This window comes from Mirounga angustirostris, unplaced genomic scaffold (assembly GCF_029215605.1).
Source record: "Mirounga angustirostris isolate CCGP_5_RB_7025 unplaced genomic scaffold, mMirAng1.0.hap1 SCAF_2, whole genome shotgun sequence".
Classification (NCBI taxonomy): Eukaryota; Metazoa; Chordata; class Mammalia; order Carnivora; family Phocidae; genus Mirounga; species Mirounga angustirostris.
Window position 1 is genome coordinate 203,695,540 of NW_026991710.1, and position 21,250 is coordinate 203,716,789.

Below are 21,250 nucleotides of genomic sequence, written 5' to 3' on the forward strand. Positions count from 1 at the left end.
GCTCCCTGCTCAGCAGAGAGCCTGCTTCTCCCTTTCCCTCTGCCTGCCACTCTGCCTACTTGTGTTATCTCTCTGTCAAATAAATTAATTAACAAAAAAAATGGTGAGAGGGGGCCTCCCTGTAGTGTTCTTGACCTTAAGGGAAAAGCTCTCAGTTTTTCCCCATTGAGAATGATATTCACTATGGGCTTTTCATAGATGGTTTTTAAGGTCTTGAGGTATGTTCTCACTATCCCTACACTTGGGAGAGTTTTTGTAAAGAAAGTATTCTGTATTTTGTCAAATTCTTTTTTCTGCATCAACGAAGAGGATCATGTGGTTCTTGTCTTTTCTTTTGTTAATATGTTCTATCACATTGATTGATTCCCGAATGTTGAACAACCCTTGCATCCCAGGAATAAATCCCACCTGGTCATGATGAATAATCCTTTTAATGTACTGTTGGATCCTATTGCCTAGGATCTTGGTGAGTATTTTGGCATCCATGTTCATAAGGGATATTGGTCTGTAATTCTCCTTTTTGATGGGGACTTGTCTGGTTTTGGGATCAAGGTAATGCTGGCCTCATGGAATGAGTTTGGAAGTTTTCCTTCCATTTTTATTTTTCGAAACAGCTTCAGTAGAATAGGTCTTATTTCTTCTTAAAATGTTTGGTAGAATTCCTCTGGGTAGCCATACAGCTCTGGACTCTTGTTTTGGGGGAGGTTTTTTATTACTGCTTCAATTTCCTTACCGGTTATTGGTCTGTTCAGATTTTCTGCTTCTTCTTGTTTCAGTCTTGGTAGTTTATAAGTTTCCAGGAATGCATCCATTTCTTCCAGATTGCCTAATTTGTTGGCATATAGTTGCTCAAAATATGTCTAATAATTGTCTGTATCTCTTTGGTGTTGGTCATGATCTCTCCCTTTTCATTCATGATTTTATTAATTTGGGTCTTTTTTTCTTTTTGATAATTCTTCCAGAGGTTTATCTCTCTTATTCTTTCTAAGAACTAGCTTCTAGTTTCATTGATCTGTTCTACTGTTCTTCTGGTTTCTATTTCATTGATTTCTGCTCTAATCTTTATTATTTCTCTTCTTCTGCTTGGTTTAGGCTTTATTTGCTATTCTTTCTCCAGTTCCTTTAGGTGTAAGGTTAACTTGTGTATTCGAGATTTTTCTAGTTTTTAGAGAGAGGCTTGTATTGCAAAGTACTTCCTTCTTAGGACCACCTTTGCTGTATCACAAAGGTTTTGTACAGCTGTGTTTTCATTTTCATTTCTTTCCATGAATTTTTAAAATCTTCTTTATTTTCCTGGTTGATCCATTCATTCTTCATCAGGATGCTCTTTAACCTCCAAGTGTTTGAGTTGCTTCCAAATTTTCTCTTGTGATTGAGTTCAAGTTTCAAAACCTTGTGGTCTGAAAATATGCAGGGAATGGTCTCAATCTTTTGGTACTGGTGGAGACTTGATTTGTGACCCTGTATGTGATTTATTCTGGAGATAGTTCCATATACACTAGAGAAGAATGTGTATTCTGTTGCTTTAGGATGGAATACTCTGGGTATATCTGTTACATCCATCTGGTGCAGTGTGTCATTCAAAGCCCTTGTTTCCTTGTTGATCTTCTGCTTAGATGATCTATCCATTGCTGTGAGTGGGGTGTTGAAGTCCCCTACTATTATTGTATTATTATCAATGTGTTTCTTTAACTGTGTTATTACTTGGTTGATATAATTGGTTGCTCCCAAGTTAGGGGCATAAATATTTGCCATTGTTAGATCTTCTTTTTGGATAGACCCTTTAACTATGATATAGTGTCCCTCTTCATCTCTTACTAGAGTCTTTGGTTTAAAATGTAATTTGTCTGATATAAGGATTGCTACCCAGCTTTCTTTTATGTCCATTAGCATGATAAATGGTTCTTCATCCCTTCACTTTCAATCTGGACGTGTCTTTGGGTCTAAAGTGAGTCTCTTGTAGATAGCATATGGATGGTTCTTGCCTTTTTATCCAATCTGATACCCTGTGTCTTTTGATTGGAATATTTAGCCCATTTACATTCAGAGTAACCATGAAAAGATATGAATTTAGTGCCATTGCAATACCTGTAAATTCCTGTTTCTGTAGATTTTGTTTCCTTCTGGTTTATGTTACTCTTATGTTACTCTTGGTCTCTCTTTGCTTACATTACCTTAATATTTGATTAAGCTTACATTACATTAATATACAGTGATTAAATATATATATATTTAATCCAGATTAATCCAATTCAATTCAATTAATTGCTTACATTACATTAATATTTCCTGTGGTGCTGTCTTGGTGGTCACATATTCTTTCAATTTCTGTCTGTCCTGGAAGTTCTTTATCTCTCCTTCCATTCTTAATGACAGCCTTGCTGGATAAAGTATTCTTGGCTGCATGTTCTTCTCATTTATACCCTGAATATATCATGCCAGATCTTTCTGGCCTGTCAGGTCTCTGTGGATTAAGTCTGATGTCAGTCTAATGTTCCTACCCTTATAGGTTAAGAACCTCTTGTCTCCAGCTGCTTTCAGGATTTTTTCTTTATCTCTGAAATTTGCAAGCTTCCTTAGTATATGTCAGAGTGTTGATCTGCTTTTATTGATTTTGGGAGGGGTCTTCTCTATGTCTTGGATGTGAATGGCTGTTTTCTTCCCCAGATTAAGGAAGTTCTCAGCTATACTCAAATATACCTTCTGACCCTCTCTCTCTTTCCTCTCCCTAAGGCACTCTAATAATTCTGATGTTTCATTTTATGGCATTACTGATTTTTCAAAGCCTCCCTTCATGGTCTATTAGTCTATTAGTTGTTTTTTCTCTCTTTTCCTCAGCTTCCTTCCTTTCCAACTTGTCTTCTATGTCACTTACCGTCTCTTCTGCCTCAGTTACCTTAGTTGTTAGAGCATCCAATTTAGACTTCATATCAGAGCATTTTTAATTTAGGCCTGATTAGATCTCATTTCTGCAATAAGAGATTCTCTAGTGTCTTTTATGCTTTTCTCAAGCCCAGCTATTAACTTTATAATTGTTATCCTGAATTCCATCTTTGATATTTTACTTACATCCACATCAATTAGATCTGTGGCAGAGAGTATTACCTCTGGATCTTTCTTTTGTTTTGAATTCCTCCTTCTAGTCATTTTGCCTAAAGATATATGGATGAACAGATGAAAAACAAACAAACAAATATCAACTCCAACTCAAGGGAAATACACACTAGCTAAATTTGAAGTGTCAGAAACCAAAAAAAAAAGGGGGGGGCGGGGCCGTGAGTGGGGAAGAGAGAATAAAATCTCCCAGGTGGACAAAACAGCGTGATCCACTTGGTCCTGGGTGTATTTTGGTCTGTGTGTTAGAAGACACTAAATCCCAAAATTGTAAAGAAGGCAAAACTATACATATACAAAAATAAAATTGAATACAGTGAAAGGAAACCAAAATAGAAGAATATGTCTAGAAAATGTAAATGTAAAAAATGAAAATTAAAAAAAGACTTAAAAACAAAGAGTTGATAAAATAAACTCGTTGAAAAGGGAAAATTTTAAACTGAAATATAAAAGAATCATGAGAAACAACTTCAAATTCTATATACTATTTTCCCTTAGAGCTCCACGTTTGCAGTGCTGTGTGCTCTGTAAGCTTGGTGTTCCCTGTTCTTCCAGCTAGTCCTGGAGCAGGGGCCTGCTGCATTGATTCTCAGGTGTCTGTCTTGGCCAAGTTGCACCACACCTTGCCAGGGGACAGGCTCAGTGTAATGTTTTTCTATGTGGCTTTTGTTCCCTGAAGGCTTTCCAGGCCTCTTTAGAAGATGAGAGTAAAAATGGCTGTGCCCCAATCTCCAGCCCCCAAGCTGAAAGACAGTGGTCCCCTTTCTTCAGTAAACCCTCAGGGATAAGCAGTTTTCACTGTGTGTGCCACACTGCAGACTCCTGTGGTACGTGCCTGCACTGATCCTCCTGGGGGGAGGGTGGAGGGTCACGCATTTCTGTCCTTTTCAGAACACCCCCCCCCCCGATAGAACTGTCACCTGGTCATGCGTGCACCCGTACCTCCCCTACTGGGGGAAGGTAGGGGGTCATGAGCCTTTGTCCTTGCAGGGACCCTGCAAGGAGAGCATTCACCTAGTAGTGCCAGTGTCCCTATTGCCCCTCCCAGGGGAAGGCAGAGGGCCACAGCTTTAACTGACCTTTGCAAGGCTCCTCCCCACCCCACTGACAGGTGTCACCAGAGCCTGCAGGGTACACTGTTTATGGTGAACCAAGCTGAGAGCCTCCTCCTGGGCTCACAGACAGTAACCAGGTTCCCCGCTCCAATGCTGGGGAACTCTGCTGGCTCAGGGACCCCCCATGCTCTCTGTGACCCCAGGGATCCTGAGACTACACTGTTCCACCTAGGATTCTGTCCCACTTCACCAAAGAGCATCTTTCAGGCAGGGATGTCTCTCACTGGAGCAGATTTTTAAAGGTTCAGATTTTGTGCTCTGGGGCTATATCACTTTCTGGTAGCCGGCTTACAGAGGCTCCCTCCCCTCTGCCGTTTATCCTCCGATATGTCCCCTCCATTTCATTTCTCCACACTCCTACCCTGCAAAAAGTGGTCACTTTTCTATTTATAGAATTCCAGCAATTCTTTTATTATATCTCAGGTTGAATTCATAGGTGTTCAGAGTGATTTGATAGTTATCTAGCTAAATTCAGAGGACCAGATGAAATGAGGTCCCCTACTCTTCCACCAAATTGCCTCTCTTCCATAATTATTTTTTCTACATTCTGATTTTATCCTGTTTCTTTTTTAATTTAGTTAGTTAACATATAGTACATTATTGGTTTCTGGAATAGAATTCAGTAATTCATCACTTACATACAATCCCCAGTGCTCATCACAAGTGTCTTCTTTTTTCTTTTTAAAGATTTTATTTATTTATTTATTTATTTATTTATTTATTTATTTATTTATTTATTATTTGAGATAGAGTGTGAGATGGAGCAGGGGCAGGGGCAGAGGGAGAGAGAGAAGGAGACTCCCCATTGAGCAGGGAGCCCATTGTGGGGTTTGATCCCAAGACCCTGGGAGCATGACCTGAGTTGAAGGCAAACACTTAACTGACTGAGTTGCCCATGTACCTCAACAAGTGCCTTCTTTATTACCCATTATCCATCTGGCCCATCCACCACCCACCTCCCTCCATCAACCCTCAGTTTGTTCTCTATTGTTACGAGTCACTTATGGCTTGTTTCCCTCTCCCCTTTTCTTCTTTTCCCATGTCCCATATGTTCATCTGTTTTCTTTCTTAAATTCCACATATGAGTGAGACCATATGGTATTTTTCTTTCTCTGACTTATTTCATGTGGCATAATACACTCTAGTCCATCTACATCATTGCAAATGGCAAGATTTCATTCTTTCTGATGGCTGAGTAATATTCCATATATATATCCTCTTCTATATCCATTCATCAGTTGATGGACATGTGGGCTCTCTCCATAGTTTGGCTATTGTTGAATAATGTTGCTATAAACATTGGGGTGCATGTACCACCTTAGAATCTGTATTTTTGTATCTTTTTGGTAAATACCTGAGAGTGCAATTGCTGAATTGTAGGGAGTTTTATTTTTAACTTTTTGAGGAACCTCCAAACTGTTCCCCAGCATGGCTACACCAGTTTTCATTTCCACCAACAGTGCAAGAGTGTTCCCCTTTCTCCATAGCCTCACCAACACCTGTGTTTTTCTTTGTTGTTAATTTTAGCCATTCTGGTAAGTGAGGTGATAACTCACTGTAGTTTTGATTTTTATTTCCCTGATGATGAGTGATGTTGAGCATTTTTTCATGTGTCTGTTAACCATTTGTATGTCTTCTTTGGAGAAGTGTCTATTCATGTCTTCCACATATTTCTTAACTGGATTATTTGTTTTTGGGGGTGTTGAGTTTGATAAATTCTTTATAGATTTTGATATTAACCCTTATCTGATATGTTGTTTGCAAATATCTTCTCCCATTCCATGGGCTGCCTTTTAGTTTTATTGTCTCCTTCACTGTGCAGAAGCTTTTTATTTTGATGAAGTCCCAATTGTTTATTTTTGCTTTTGTTTCCCTTGCCTCTGGTGACGTGTCTAGTAAGAACTTGCTGCAGCTGAGGTCAAAGAGGTTTCTGTCTGTGTTCTCCTCTAGGATTTTGATGGTTTCCTGTCTCACATTTAGGTCTTTTGAATTTATTTTTTGTGTATGGTCTAAGAAAGTGGTCCAGTTTCATTTTGTGCATGTGGCTGTCCAGTTTTCCCAACACCATTTGTTGAAGAGACTGGTTTTTTTCCATTGGATGTTCTTTCCTGCTCTATTGAAGGTTAGTTGACTATATAGTTGTGGATCCATTTCTGGGTTCTCTATTCTGTTCCATTGATTTATGTGTCTGACCATACTGTCTTGATGACTACAGCTTAATATGTTAAATGCTGACATTTTTAAGGGTAAAATTTTCCTCATTATAATGTGAGTATTGGGGAAATATGGTAGCTGATAACTGATAAATTGGGTGATACAGACATTTACTTTTTTATTGTCTCTAATATATGTTTAAAAATTTTTATAATAAAAAGTTTCAGTACATGAGGTAATACTGAGGACCATTTTTGCTCCTTATACTAAATGGTAAAAAACTGATCACCATGTTTGGGCACAAGTTTTCTCTCCAAGGAAATATTAAATATATTTTTCAGCTTTTCTTCTACTTCTTCCTCATTCAGTATTTTAAACTCTATCAAATCCATATTATCCTTAAAATTGAATTTCCTATAGGTAAGGGTGCAGCCCACTAAACAGTGAACCCCTTCAGAGGTCTGCAAGGAACAGAATGACTTGCTTGTAAACACAGATGTTGGAGACATCTGAAGGTATGTATTCACAGACTCAAAATCTTCAATTGTTCGAGGTTCAAGAGTAAAGGAGTATATTTTTCGGTATTTGTTCTTTTCTAGGAGATCAGAATTAAGAAACTCTTGGTTTGGAATGTACTGGTCTCTTCTGATTTGGTCCAAGTACCAGATTCCTTTGTCTTCTGACAAGTGGAAGATGCAAGGCACCTGAGGCTGATCCTTCCCAGAAATTAACTCCAGAGGCTGCCACATCTGGTAAGAGCGTCCAAACCCAGCATCTACTATGTAATTCCTGCCATCAGTAGTCACCTTCAGGAGAAGGTGAATCATAGCATTGCTATATTTGCTGGCTGGAGTACTGTAAACATACCCTCCTAACATTGTGGTCTCAAAACCGATTGTGGTCAGAGCCCAGTACAGAAGATGATTGACCTGGAGACACCACCCACCACGGTTCTTCCTCACAACTTGATCAAAAATGGGCTCCAAGCCCAATTCCATGGCTTCCCCACAGTGGATGTTAAGGTTCTCAAAGGGAATGGTTCGAATTTGGTGCTGAAGAATGTCAGTTAATGTTTCCAAGTCCACTTTCTTCCTAGAGTTCCTATAACCAATTCTTTCAAAATATGCTTCAATGTCCATGATCCCCTAAGGGAAGTACAACAAAACAGAAATAAATACATTACTTTTGCACTGGATTTCTTTGATTAGCCTAATTATAACTAACATATTTTAAAAATGTAAATGCAATCAGTGGTTATAAATATCCATAATCATAAGTCTTTTTTTTGTGCTTTTATTGTATAAATTACTTTTGTACATATAAACTCACTTAGTAGACTTAGTAACCCTGTAGGAAAACTATTATCACTTCTTTCATGTTTTAAGCATGAGAAATTGGAAATCCATCAAAAGTGAGGAGTGAAATTATAAAAACAGTTTACATGTGGTTTTCTTCATGACGAACAAAACAAGGTTCAAATTGGTATCAAAACAGGGTTTAAAAATAGTTCCTAATACAAATAGGAGAATTATATAAAAGAGTCTATCGATTTCATGGTACCTGATCCACACAATTTCCCCTTTAGATAAAATTATCTGGTCAAAGTTTCCCACTCAAAGATTGTATTCATTTGTGCATTGATTTATTAATTCATTCAATATATTCAATATATTTTCTGAATACCTACTATGTATTTGCTACTGATCTGCTGCTTGCTTGCCCTCAGAAATCTTACATTTTAGTGGGAGTTGGATGACATAGATAATAAATTGGATAAACCAATAAAACATTCAATTTCTTAGATTCTGATAAGTGCCCTGTGGAAAACTAAAGCAAAGAAAGAACACATGTTATGTACTGAGAAAACTAATTTTGAATAAAGTGATCAAAGAAATCACCCTTGTGACCTTAAGGATATGAAAGAATGAGCCATGTCCACATGTGTGGGGAATACCATTCAGGCAGAAGAAACAAAGCAAAAAAAATCTCAAAGTAGAACCTGCTTAGAATGCTCAAAGAACATGTAGGAGGCCAGGGCGATTGAAGCAGAGTGAGTGGGAGGGAATGTGAACTGAGATGAGATCAGACAATTAACATAGGCCTAAAAATCAGTGGGGGAAGGTTCCAGAATAGGCAAAGTGTACCATAATCAATTTGATATTTCTCGCTATTATATGAAGAATAAGCTGTATTTATTCAGCTAAATAAATAGACATGTGACCCATGTGGACCAATTAAAAATATGTAGGTTCTAGGACCAGTACTTTGCTTGTGAATGGTATGTTATCCAAGTCAAGTCACTGAGACTCTAATGAAGGAATATTTCAGAAACCTAAGCAGATATGTTCTGCTGCAGGGCTAAGAATTGGCAGGGTATTTTCTCAAAGCTACTGGGAGAACTTGCTGAAAAATAATATCAACAAAAATTTATGGGGTTGAAGAATTAAAAGCAGGAGAAAAGAAGATGAGAAAAGACCTGAATCAAATCTTAAATTATCTCTTGACTTTCTGTTAAAGTGAGCTAGCAAAAAAAAAAAAAAAAAAAATCCTTATTTTACTAAATTCCATGTAGAAAAGGTTTCTGTCCCTTGCTGGTGAAAATCCTAATCCCATGTAGACGCTAACTGTAACTGTAGTGCATTACCTTTGTTAATATGACATGGCTTGAGGTGACAGGATACAAAAGCCCTGTCCCCTAGGCTAGTGGTGATAAGCTATGTGTTTCTATTGTCCTTCTTATTCTCATTTCTTTTGTATTCTATTTTTCTTTCTTGATCAGCTCTTCTCATTTTGCTAGGATTTTAACTTTCTCTATTTTTAACTTCTGCAACATTATTTTCTCTAAATCTATTAAGTTTATTTCATCTCTTCTCATCTTATTTGCATTGATATCCTTTACCAACATGTACACAAGCTCTAAAACTACCACTCAGACACGGAGAAACAATTGTAATTGAGCCAGGCCATCCAAAACCCTCTCTTATTCTATATCCAGAAGCACTGTTGAATAAGTAAGGAGGACAGGTGATATGGAACAAAAGAAATATGGTTTAGACATGCTTGACCTTTAAAAAAAATTTAGTCAACAGTCTTTTCCCTTTTCAATTAAGTTAACGTATAGTGTGTTATTAGTTTCAGGGGTAGAATTTAGTGATTCATTACTTGCATGTAACACCCAGTGCTCATGACATTAAGTGTCCACCTTAATGCCCATTACCCAAATATCCCACCCCACCACCTCCCCTCCAACAACCCTCAGTTTCTTTCCTATAGCTAAGATTCTCATGGTTTGCCTCCCTCTCTGTTTTTATCTTACTTTGTTTTTCCTTCCCTTTCCCTATGTTCATCTGTTTTGTTTCTTAAATTCCTATGAGTAAAATCATATGGTATTTGTCTTTCTCTGACTGACTTATTTCGCTTAGCATATCATCCTGTTATATCCACGTCATTGTAAGTGGCAAGATTTCCTTCTTTTTGATATCATATATATAATGATATATATATATAGTGGGAGTTGGATGACATAGATAATAAATTGGATAAACCAATAAAACCGGTTATAATGTATACATTATATAACCAATGTATATATACATTATATAACCAATGTGTGTGTGTGTGTGTATATATATATATATATAATCACATCTTTATCAATTCATCGTCCATAGACATCTGGGCTCTTTCCATATTTGGCTATTATGGATATTGCTGCTATAAACATTGAAATGCATGTGTCTCTCTGAATCACTATGTTTGTATCTTTTGGATAAATACCTAGTGGTGCAATTGCTGGGTCATAGGGTAGGTCTATTTCTAACTTTTCAAAGAACCTCCATACTGTTTTCCAGAGTGGCTGCACCAGTTTGCATTCCAAACAACAGTGTAGGAGGGTTCCCCTTCCTCCACATCTTTGTTGATATCTGTTGTTTCCTGACTTGTTCATTTTAGCTATTCTGACTGATGTGAGGTGGTATCTCGTTGTTTTGATTTGTATTTTCTTGATACTGAGTGACATTGAGCATCTTTTCATGTGTCTGTTGGCCCTTTGCATGTCTTCTGTGGAGAAATGTCTATTCATGTTTTCTGTCCATTTCTTGACTAGATTATTATTTTTTTTTTTTTTTGGTGTTGAGCAAGCTATAAATTCTTTATGGATTTTGGATACTAGCCCTTTATCTGATATGTCATTAACGAATATTTCTCCCATTCTGCAGGTTGCCTTTTAGTTTTGTTGACTGTTTCCTTTGCTATGCAAAAGCTTTGTATTCTGACGAAGTCCCGATAGTTCATTTTTGCTTTTGTTTCTCTTGCCTTTGAAGATGTATCTAGCAAGAAGGTACTGGCAATGAAGTCGAAGAGGTTGATGCTTGTGTTCTCCACTAGGATTTTGATGGTTTACTGTCTCACATTTAGGTATTTTATCCATTTTGAATTTATTTTTGTGTATGGTGTAAGAAAATGGTTCAGTTTCATTCTTCTACTTGTGGCTGTTGTTTTCCCAACAGCATTTGTTGAAGAGACTGGTTCCCCCTCCATTGGCTATTCTTTCCTGCTTTGTTGAAGATTAGTTGCCCAGAGAGTTGAGGGTCCATTTCTGGATTCTCTATTCTGTCCCATTGATCTATGTGACTGTATTTGTGCCATACTGTCTTGATGGTTACAGCTTTGTAATACAGCTTGAAGTCCAGAATTGTGATGCCACTGGCTTTGGTTTTCATTTTCTTTCTTCCTTCCTTCCTTCCTTTTTTTCTTTATCTCTCTCTTTCTTTCAAGATTTTGCTTATTTATTTGACAGAAAGAGAATATGAGCAGGGGGAACAGCAGAGGGAGAGGGGAAAGCAGGCCCCTCGCTGAACAGGGAGCTTGATGTGGGCTTGATCCCAGGACCCTGGGAACATAACCTGAGCCAAAGGCAGATGCTTAACCAACTAAGCCACCCAGGCACCTCTGGTTTTCTTTTTCAACATTCCTTTAGCTATTCAGGGTCTTTCCTGGTTCCATACAAATTTTAGGGTTGTTTGTTCCAGCTCTGAAAATGCTGGTGATATTTTGATAAGGATTGCCTTAAATGAGTAGATTGCCTTTATTTATATATTTGGCTGTTCCTATTAGGGGAATAAACACTAACAGTTGTTAGATCTTCTTGTTGGATATACCCCTTTATTATGATGTAGCATCCTGTTCATCTATTACTACAGTCTTTGGTTTAAAATCTAGTTCGTCTGATATAAGGATGGCTACTCCAGCTTTCTTTTGATGTAAATTAGCAGGATATATGGTTCTCCACCCCTTCACTTTCAATCTGGAGGTGTATTTGGGTCTAATAGACACTTTAACAATATTTGTTCCTCTAATCTATGAGCATGGAATGTTTTTCCATTTCTTTGTGTCTTCCTCCGTTTCTTTCATAAGTGTTCTGTAGTTTTCAGAGTACAGATATTTTACCTCTTTGGTTAAGTTTTTTCCTAGGTATCTTATGGTTTTTGATGCAATTGTAATGGAATAGATTTCTTGATTTCTTTCTACTGCTTCATTGTTAGTGTATAGAAATGCAACAGACTTCTGTGCATTGATTTTATATCCTGCAACTTTGCTGAATTTCTGTATCAGTTCTAGCAATTTTTGGGTGGAATCTTTTGGGTTTCCAACATAGAGTATCATGTCATCTGTGAAGAGTGAACGTTTGAATTCCTCTTTGTGGATTTGGATGACTTTTATTTCTTTTTGTTGTTTGATTGCTGAGGCTAGAACTTCCAGTACTATGTTGAACGACAGTGGTGAGAGTGGACATCCCTGTCATGTTCCTGACCTCAGGAAAAATTTCTATTTTTCCCGATGGAGGATGATATTAGCTATGGGTTTTTCATATATGGCTTTTATGATGTTGAGTTATCTTCCCTTTATTCCTACAGTACAGAGAATTTTTGTCAAGAAAAGATGCTGTATTTTGTAAAATGCTTTTTCTGCATCTACTGAGGAGCTCATATGGTTCTTGTCCTTTGTTTTATGAGTGTGGTGCATCATACTGATTGATTTGCAAATGTTGAACCACGCTGGAAGGACAGGATTAAATCCCAGTTGGTCGTGGTAAATAATCCTTTTAATGTACTGGTGGATCCTATTAGCTAGTATCTTGGTGAGAATTTTGGCATCCATGTTCATCAAAGATATTGGTCTGTAATTCTCCTTTTTGGTGGGGTCTTTCTCTCGTTTGGGGATCAAGGTAATGCTGGTCTCATAGAACGAGTTTGGAAGTTTTCCTTCCATTTCCTTCTTTTGGAACACTTTCAGAAGAGTAGGTGTTAATTCTTTAAATGTTTGGTAGAATTCCATTGGGAAGCCATCCAGCCCTGGCATGTTGTTTGTTGTGAGATTTTTGATTACTGATTCAATTTCTATGCTGGCTATGGGTCTCTTCAAAATTTCTATTTCTTCCTGTTTCAGTTTTGGTAGTTTATGTGTTTCAAGGAATGCATGCATTTCTTCCAGATTGCCCAATTGTTGGCATATAATGCTCATAATATGTTCTTATAATCTTTGTATTTCTTCAGTGTTGGTTATGATCTCTCCTTTTTCATTCAGATTTTATTTATTTGGATCCTTTCTCTTTTCTTTTGATAAGTCTGGCTGGGGGTTATCAATCTTTTTAATTCGTTCAAAGTACCAGCTCCTACTTTCCTTGATCTGGGTTACTGTTTTTTGTTTTTGATTTTGTTTTTTTAATTTCGGTATTTGTGATTTCTGCTCTAATCTTTATTATTGTCTTCTCCTCCTGGATTTAGACTTTATTCGATATTCTTTTTCCAGCTCCTTTAAGTGTAAAGTGGGGTTGTGTATTTGAGACTTTCTTGTTTCTTAAGAAAGGCCTGTATTGCTATATAATTCCCTCTTAGGACCACCTTTGCTGCATCCCAAAGTTTCTGAACTGTTGTGTTTTCATTTTCATTTACTTCCATGTATTTTTAAAAAATCTTCTTTAATTGCCTGGTCGACCCATTCATTCTTTAGTAGGATGTTCTTTAACCTCCATGTAATTGTGGTCCTTCTAAATATTTTTTTCTGGTTGACTTCAAGTTTCATAGCTTGTGATCTGAAAATATGCATGGTATGATCTCAATCTTTTTTTATGTGGTGAAATCAGATTTGTGACCCAGTATGTAATCTATTCTGGAGAATGTTCCTGTGTGCTTGAGAAGAATGTATATTCAGCTGTTTGAGGTTCAAATGTTCTGAATATATCTGTTAACTCCATCTGGCCTACTGTATCATTCAAAGCCCTTGTTTCCTTGTTGATCTGTTTAGATGATCTGTTCATTGCTGTGAGTGGGATGTTAAAGTCCCTACTATTATTGTATTATTTTCAATGAGCTTCTTTAATTTGTTATTAGTTTATTTATATATTTGGTTGTTCCCATTAGGGGAATAAACACTAACAGTTGTTAAATCTTCTTGTTGGATATACCCTTTTATTATGATGTAGCATCCTGTTCATCTATTACTACAGTCTTTGGTTTAAAATCTAGTTCGTCTGATATAAGGATGGCTACTCCAGCTTTCTTTTGATGTAAATTAGCAGGATATACGGTTCTCCACCCCTTCACTTTCAATCTGGAGGTGTATTTGGGTTTAAAATGAATCTTTTCGAAGTAACATATCAATGGTTCCTTTTTTTAAAATCCATCTGATACCCTGTATCTTTTTTATTTATTTATTTTTATTTTTGGAGCATTTAGTCCATTTACATTCAGAGCAATTATTGAACAATATGAATTTACTGCCATTGTATTACTTGTAAAGTCACTGTTCCTGTAGATTGTCTCTGCTCCTTTCTCGTCTTTGTTACATTTGGCTTCTCATCACTCATAGGGTCCCCTTTAATATTTCTTGTAAGGCTGGTTTAGTGGCCATGAATGCCTTTAGTGTTTGCTTGTCTTGGAAACCGTCTTTTTCTAATCTGAATGACAGCCTTGCTGGATAAAGTATTCTTGGCTACACATTTATCCCACTTAGCACATTGAATTTATCATGGCAGTCCTTTCTGGTCTTGCCAGGTCTCTGTGTACAGGTCTGCTGCCAGCCTTATGTTTCTACCTTTGTAGCTTAAAGGCCTCTTCTTCAAAGCTGTTTTCAGGATTTTCTCTTTATATTTACAATGTGCAAGTTATATGTTGTGGTGTTGACCTGTTTTTGTTGCTTTTGAGGGGAGTTCTCTGTGCCCCTTAGACTTAAATGTCTGTTTCCTTCCTCAGAATGTGGGAGTTTTCTGCTATAATTCACTCAAATAAATATTCTGCTCCTCTTTCCCCACTCTTTATCTTCTGGGATTCCTATATATGGATATTAATTTGTCATATGGAATCGCTGAGGTCCCTAAGTCTACCTATAATATGGATATTAATTTGTCAAATGGAATCGCTGAGGTCCCTAATAGTTTTCTTTCCCTCTTCTTTTCAGCTTCCTTATTTTCCATAATTTCATCTTCTATATCACTGATTTGCTCTTCTGTTTCATTCATCATTGTTTTTATGTCCTCCACGTGTGACTGCATCTTGGTAATAGCATTTTTAATTTCAGCCTGAATTTTAGTTCTTTTATCTCTACAGTAATGTATTCTCTAGTGTCTTCTATACATCCTTCAAGCCCAGCTAGTATTTTTATAATCCTGGTTCTAAATCTAGTTCAGACATCTTACCTATATCTGTATTGATTAAATTCCTGGAAGTGAGTACTACCACCTGTTCTTTCTTTTGGGAAGGTTTGCTTGGTTACGTCTTTTTGTCCAGCAAAGAAGAGAAAAAAAATAACAATAACAAGAGCAAGATGGTGGAGGAGTAGGAGACATAAATTTCGTCTGGTCCCAGGAATTCAACTAGATAGTTATCAAACCATTCTCAACACTTACAAACTCAACAGGGGATAGAAGAAAAGAATAGCAGCAATTCAATGAACAGAAAAGTGACCACTTGCTGGAAGTGTATATTTTTCTGGGGTTGTTGTTATCCTTTTAGCATTTTTTCTCTCATTCATCTATTCTTCTCTGGACAAAATGACAAGATGGAAAAAAATCACCTCAAAAAAAAAAAAAAAGAACAAGAACAAAAAGCAGTACCAACTGCCAGGGACCTAATCAATACAAACATTAGTAAGATGTCAGAACTAGAGTTCACAATGATGATTATAAAGATACTAGCTGGGCTTGAAAAAAAGCATAGAAGATACTAGAGAATCCCTTTCTAGAGAAATAAAAGAACTAAAATCTAACCAAGTCGAAATCAAAAAGGCTATTAATGAGATGCAATCAAAAGTGGAGGCTCTAACTGCTAAGATAAATGAGGCAGAAAAGGGAATTAGTGATATAGAAGACCAAATGGTGGAGAATAAAGAAGCTGAGAAAAAGAGAGGTAAACAACTACTGGATCACAAGGGGAGAATTCGAGAGATAAGTGATACCATAAGATGAAACAATATTAGAATAATTGGGATCACAGAAGAAGAAGAAAGAGAGAGAGGGGAAGAAGGTATATTGGAGCAAATTATAGCAGAGAACTTCCCTAATTTGGGGAAGGAAACAGGCAACAAAACCCAGGAGGCACAGAGAACCCCCCTCAAAATCAATAAAAATAGGTCAATACCTCAACATCTAATGGTAAAACTTAATAGTCTCAGAGACAAAGAGAAAATCCTGAAAGCAGCTCGGGACAAGAGGTCTGTAACCTACAATGGTAGACACATTATACTGGCAGCAGACCTATCCACAGAGACCTGGCAGGCCAGAAAGGACTGGCATGATATATTCAGGGCACTAAATGAGAAAAATATGCAGCCAAGAATAGTATATCCACCTTGGTTGTCATTGAAAATAGAAGGAGAGACAAAAAACTTCCAGGACAAACAAAAACTAAAAGAATTTGTGAACACCAAACCAGCCCTAGAAATATTGAAAGGAGTCCTCTAAGTAAAAAGAGAGCTTAAAAGTAACATAGACCAGAAAGGAACCGAGACAATATACAGTAACAGTCACCATCCAGACAATACAATGGCACTAAATTCGTATCTGTCAATAGTTATCCTGAAGGTAAATGGGTTAAAAACTCCAATCAAAAGACACAGGGTATCAGACTGGATAAAAAATAAGACCCATCAATATGCGGTCTGCAAGAGAGTCATTTTAGACCTAGAGACACCTCCAGATTTAAAGTGAGGGGGTGGAAAAACATTTGCCATGCTAATGGACATCAAAAGAAAGCTGGGGTGGCAATCTTTATATCAGACAAATTAGATTTTTTTAAAGATTTTATTTATTTATTTGACATAAGAAACACAGCAAGAGAGGGAACACAAGTGGTGGGGGGGAGGTGGGAAAGGGAGAAGCAGGCTTCCCACCGAGCAGGGAGCCTGATGCAGGACTCAATCCCAGGACCCTGGGATCATGACCTGAGCTGAAGGCAGATGCCTAATGACTGAGCCACCCAGGGGCCCTGACAAAATAGATTTTAAACCAAAGACTATAATAAGAGATGAGGAAGGACACTATATCATATTTAAGCGGGCTATCTGACAAGAAGATCTAACTATTTTAAGTATCTATGCCCCTAACATGGGAGCAGCTAATTATATAAGCCAGTTAATAACAAAATAAAAGAAACACATCGACAATAATACAATAATAGTATGGGACTTTAACACCCCCCTCACTGAAATGGACAGATCATCTAAGCAAAAGATCAACAAGGAAATAAAGGCTTTAAATGACACACAGGACCAGATGGACTTCACAGATATATTCAGAACATTCCATCCCAAAGCAACAGAATATAACTTCTTTTCTAGTGCCCATGGAACATTCTCCAGAATAGATCACATCCTGGGTCGCAAATCAGGTCTCAACTGGTACCAAAAGATTGGGATCATTTCCTGCATATATTCGGACCACAATGCTTTGAAACTAGAACTCAATCCCAAGAGGAAAGTCGGAAAGAACTCAAATACATGGAGGCTAAAGAGCATCCTACTAAAGAATGAATGGGTCAACCAGGGAATTAAAGAAGAATTTAAAAAATTCATGGAAACCAATGAAAATGAAAACACAACTGTTCAAAATCTTTGGGATGCAGCAAAGGCAGATCTAAGAGGAAAGTATATAGCAATACAAGTCTTCCTCAAGAAACAAGAAAGGTCTCAAATAAACAACCTAACCCTACACCTAAAGGAGCTGGAGAAAGAACAGCAAATAAAGCCTAAACCCAGCAGGAGAAGAGAAATAATAAAGATCAGAGCAGAAGTCAATGAAATAGAAAACAAAAGAACAGTAGAACAGATCAACAAAACTAGGAGCTGGTTCTTTGAAAGAATTAATAAGATTGAGAAATGCCTGGCCAGACTTATCAAAGAGAAAAGAGAAACGACCCAAATAAAATCACAAATGAAAGGAGAGATCACAACCAATGCCAAAGAAATACAAACAATTAGAACACATTATGAGCGGCTATATGCCAGCAAATTACACAATCTGGAAGAAATGGATGCATTCCTAGAGATGTATAAACTACCAAAACTGAACCACGAAGAAATAGAAAACCTGAACAGCCACCTGGGTGGCTCAGTTGGTTAAGCGACTGCCTTCGGCTCAGGTCATGATCCTGGAGTCCCGGGATCGAGTCCCACATCGGGCTCCCTGCTCAGCGGGGAGTCTGCTTCTCCCTCTGACCTTCCTCCCTCTCATGCTCTCTGTCTCTCATTCTCTCCCTCACAAATAAATAAAATCTTAAAAAAAAAAAAAAGAAAACCTGAACAGACACATAACCAGTAAGGAAATTGAAGCAGTCATCAAAAATCTCCCAACAAACAAAAGCCCAGGGCCAGATGGCTTCCCGGGAGAATTCTACCAAACATTTAAAGAAGAACTAATACATATTCTTCTGAAATTGTTCCAAAAAAATAGAAATGGAAGGAAAACTTCCAAACTCGTTTTATGAGGCCACCATTACCATGATCCCAAAACCAAGGACCCCATCAAAAAGGAGAATCACAGACCAATATCCCTGATGAACATGGATGCAAAAATTCTCACCAAAATACTAGCCAATAGGACCCAACAGTACATTAAAAGGATTATTCACCACAACCAAGTGGGTTGTAGTCCTGGGCTGCAAGGTTGGTTCAACATCCGCAAATCAATCAATGTGATACAATACATTAATAAAAGAAAGAACAAGAACCCTATGATACTCTCAATAGATGCAAAAAAGCATTTAACAAAGTACAGCATCCTTTCTTGATTAAAACTCTTCAGAGTATAGGGATAGAGGGTACATACCTCAATATCATAAAAGCCATCTATGAAAAACCCACAGCGAATATCATTCTCAATGGAGAGAAACTGAGAGCTTTCCCCCTAAGGTCAGGAACACGGCAGGGATGTCCACATCACCCTTGCATTCAACATAGTATTAGAAGTCCTAGCCACAGCAATCAGACAACAAAAAGAAATAATAGTCATCTGAATTGGCAAAGAAGGACTCAAACTCTCACTCTTTGCAGATGACATGATACTTTATGTGGAAAACCCAAAAGACTCCACCCCAAAACTGCTAGAACTCATACTCCTGTATTCAGTAAAGTGGCAGGATATAAAATCAATGCACAGAAATCAGATGCATTTCTATACAACAACAACAACAAGACAGACGAAAGAGAAATTAATGAGTTGATCCCGTTTACAATTGCGCCCAAAACCATAAGATACCTAGGAATAAATCTAACCAAAGAGGCAAAGAATCAGTACTCAGAAAACTATAAAAGACTCATGAAAGAAATTGAGGAAGGCACAAAGAAATGGAAAAACGTTCCATGCTCATGGATTGGAAAAACCAATATTGTGAAGATGTCATTGCTACCTAGAGCAATCTACACATTTAATGCAATCCGTATCAAAATACCATCAACTTTTTTCAAAGAAATGGAACAATTAATCCTAAAATTTGTATGGAAGCAGAAATGACCCCGAATAGCCAGAGGAATGTTGAAAAAGAAAAGCAAAGCTGGCGGCATCACAATTCCAGACTTCAAGCTCTATTACAAAGCTGTAATGAAGACAGTATGGTACTGGCACAAAAACAGACACGTAAATCAAAGGAACAGAATAGAAAGCCCAGAAATGGACCCTCAACTCTAAGGTCAACTAATCTTCGACAAAGCAGGAAAGAATATCCAGTAGATAAAGACAGTCCCTTCAACAAATGGTATTGGGAAAATTGGATAGTCACATGCAGAAGAATGAAACTGGACCATTTCCTTACACCACACACAAAAATAGACTCCAAATGGTTGAAAGACCTCAATGTGAGAGAGGAGTCCATCAAAATCCTAAAGGAGAACACAGGCAGCAACCTCTTCGACCTCAGCCCCAGCAACTTCTTCCTAGAAACATCGCCAAAAGCAAGGGAAGCAAGGGCAAAAATGAACTACTGGGACTTCATTAAGATAAAAAGCGTTTACACAGCAAAAGAAACAGTCAACAAAACCAAAAGACAACCGACAGAATGGGAGAAGATATTTGCAAATGACCTATCAGATAAAGGACTAGTATCCAAAATCTATAAAGAACTTATCAAACTCAACACCCAAAGAACAAAGAATCCAATCAAGAAATGGGCAGAAGACATGAACAGACATTTTTCCAAAGAAGACATCCAAATGGCCAACAGACACATGAAAAAGTGCTCAACATTGCTTGGCATCAGGGAAATCCAAATCAAAACCTCAATGAGATATCACCTCACACCAGTCAGAATGGCTAAAATTAACAAGTCAGGAAACGACAGATGTTGGCGGGGATGCGGAGAAAGGGGAACCCTCCTACACTGTTGGTGGGAATGCAAGCTGGTGCAACTACTCTGGAAAACAGTATGGAGGTTCCTCAAAAAGTTGAAAATAGAGCTACCCAAGACCCACCAATTGCACTACTTGGTATTTACCCCAGAGATCCAAATGTAGTGATCCAAAGGGGCACCTGCACCCCAATGTTTATAGCAGCAATGTCCACAATAGCCAAACTATGGAAAGAGCCAAGATGCCCATCCACAGATGAATGGATAAAGAAGATGTGGTATCTATATACAATGGAACATTATGCAGCCATCAAAAAATGAGATCTTGCCATTTGCAACAACATGGATGGAACCAGAGGGTATTATGCTAAGTGAAATACATCAACCAGAGAAAGACAAGTATCATATGATCTCACTGATATGAGGAATTTGAGAAACAGGACAGAGGATCATAGGGAAAGAGAGTGAAAAATGAAACAAGACAAAACCAGAGAGGGAGACAAACCATGAGAGACTTAATCTCAGGAAACAAACTGAGGGTTGCTAGAGTGGAGGGGGGTAGGAGGGATGGGGTGGCTGGGTGATAGACACTGAGGAGGGTATGTGCTATGGTAATTGCTGTGAATTGTGTAAGAGTGATGAATCAGAGAACTGTACCCCTGAAACAAATAATACAGTATGTGTTAATAAAAAAAAATTAACCACAAAAACCAAAGCAAAACAAACAAACAAAAATACTAGATCCTGCATGTATTTTGGTCTGCTTATTAAAAGAAACTAGATTCCAACATAAGAAAGAAAGAAAAACATATATATACTTATAAAAATAAAATAAAATATAATGAAAGGAAACAAAAAATAAAAAATATGTAAAGCATATTTAAAGAGGGCATGAGCACTGGGTATTATACTGAATTAATGAATCATTAAATATTATATCAAAAACTAATGATGTACTACTATTCCTTGGCTAATTGAATTTAAATTAAAAAATTTTATCCTACTTTGTTCATATGGCAAAAAAAAATAAAGCAT

The 21,250-nt window shown here is 37.4% G+C and overlaps 1 protein-coding gene across 5 annotated transcripts in view; it reads right to left on the reverse strand.

Annotated features, from left to right (window-relative positions):
• LOC123847999 (arylamine N-acetyltransferase 1) overlaps window positions 1-21,250 on the reverse strand; it is a 118,059-nt gene that overhangs the window by 71,748 nt on the left and 25,061 nt on the right. For 4 of the 5 annotated variants that reach the window (XM_045879966.3, XM_064585739.1, XM_064585740.1 and 1 more), the window contains one exon: window positions 4,494-7,528. The exons of the other annotated variant lie outside the window; for it this stretch is intronic. In XM_045879966.3, coding sequence (XP_045735922.1) covers window positions 6,650-7,522 — 873 coding nt within the window. In that variant the 5' untranslated portion in view covers window positions 7,523-7,528 and the 3' untranslated portion in view covers window positions 4,494-6,649. Of the gene's footprint in view, window positions 1-4,493; window positions 7,529-21,250 lie in introns of those variants that run through there. 5 annotated transcript variants of the gene reach the window in all.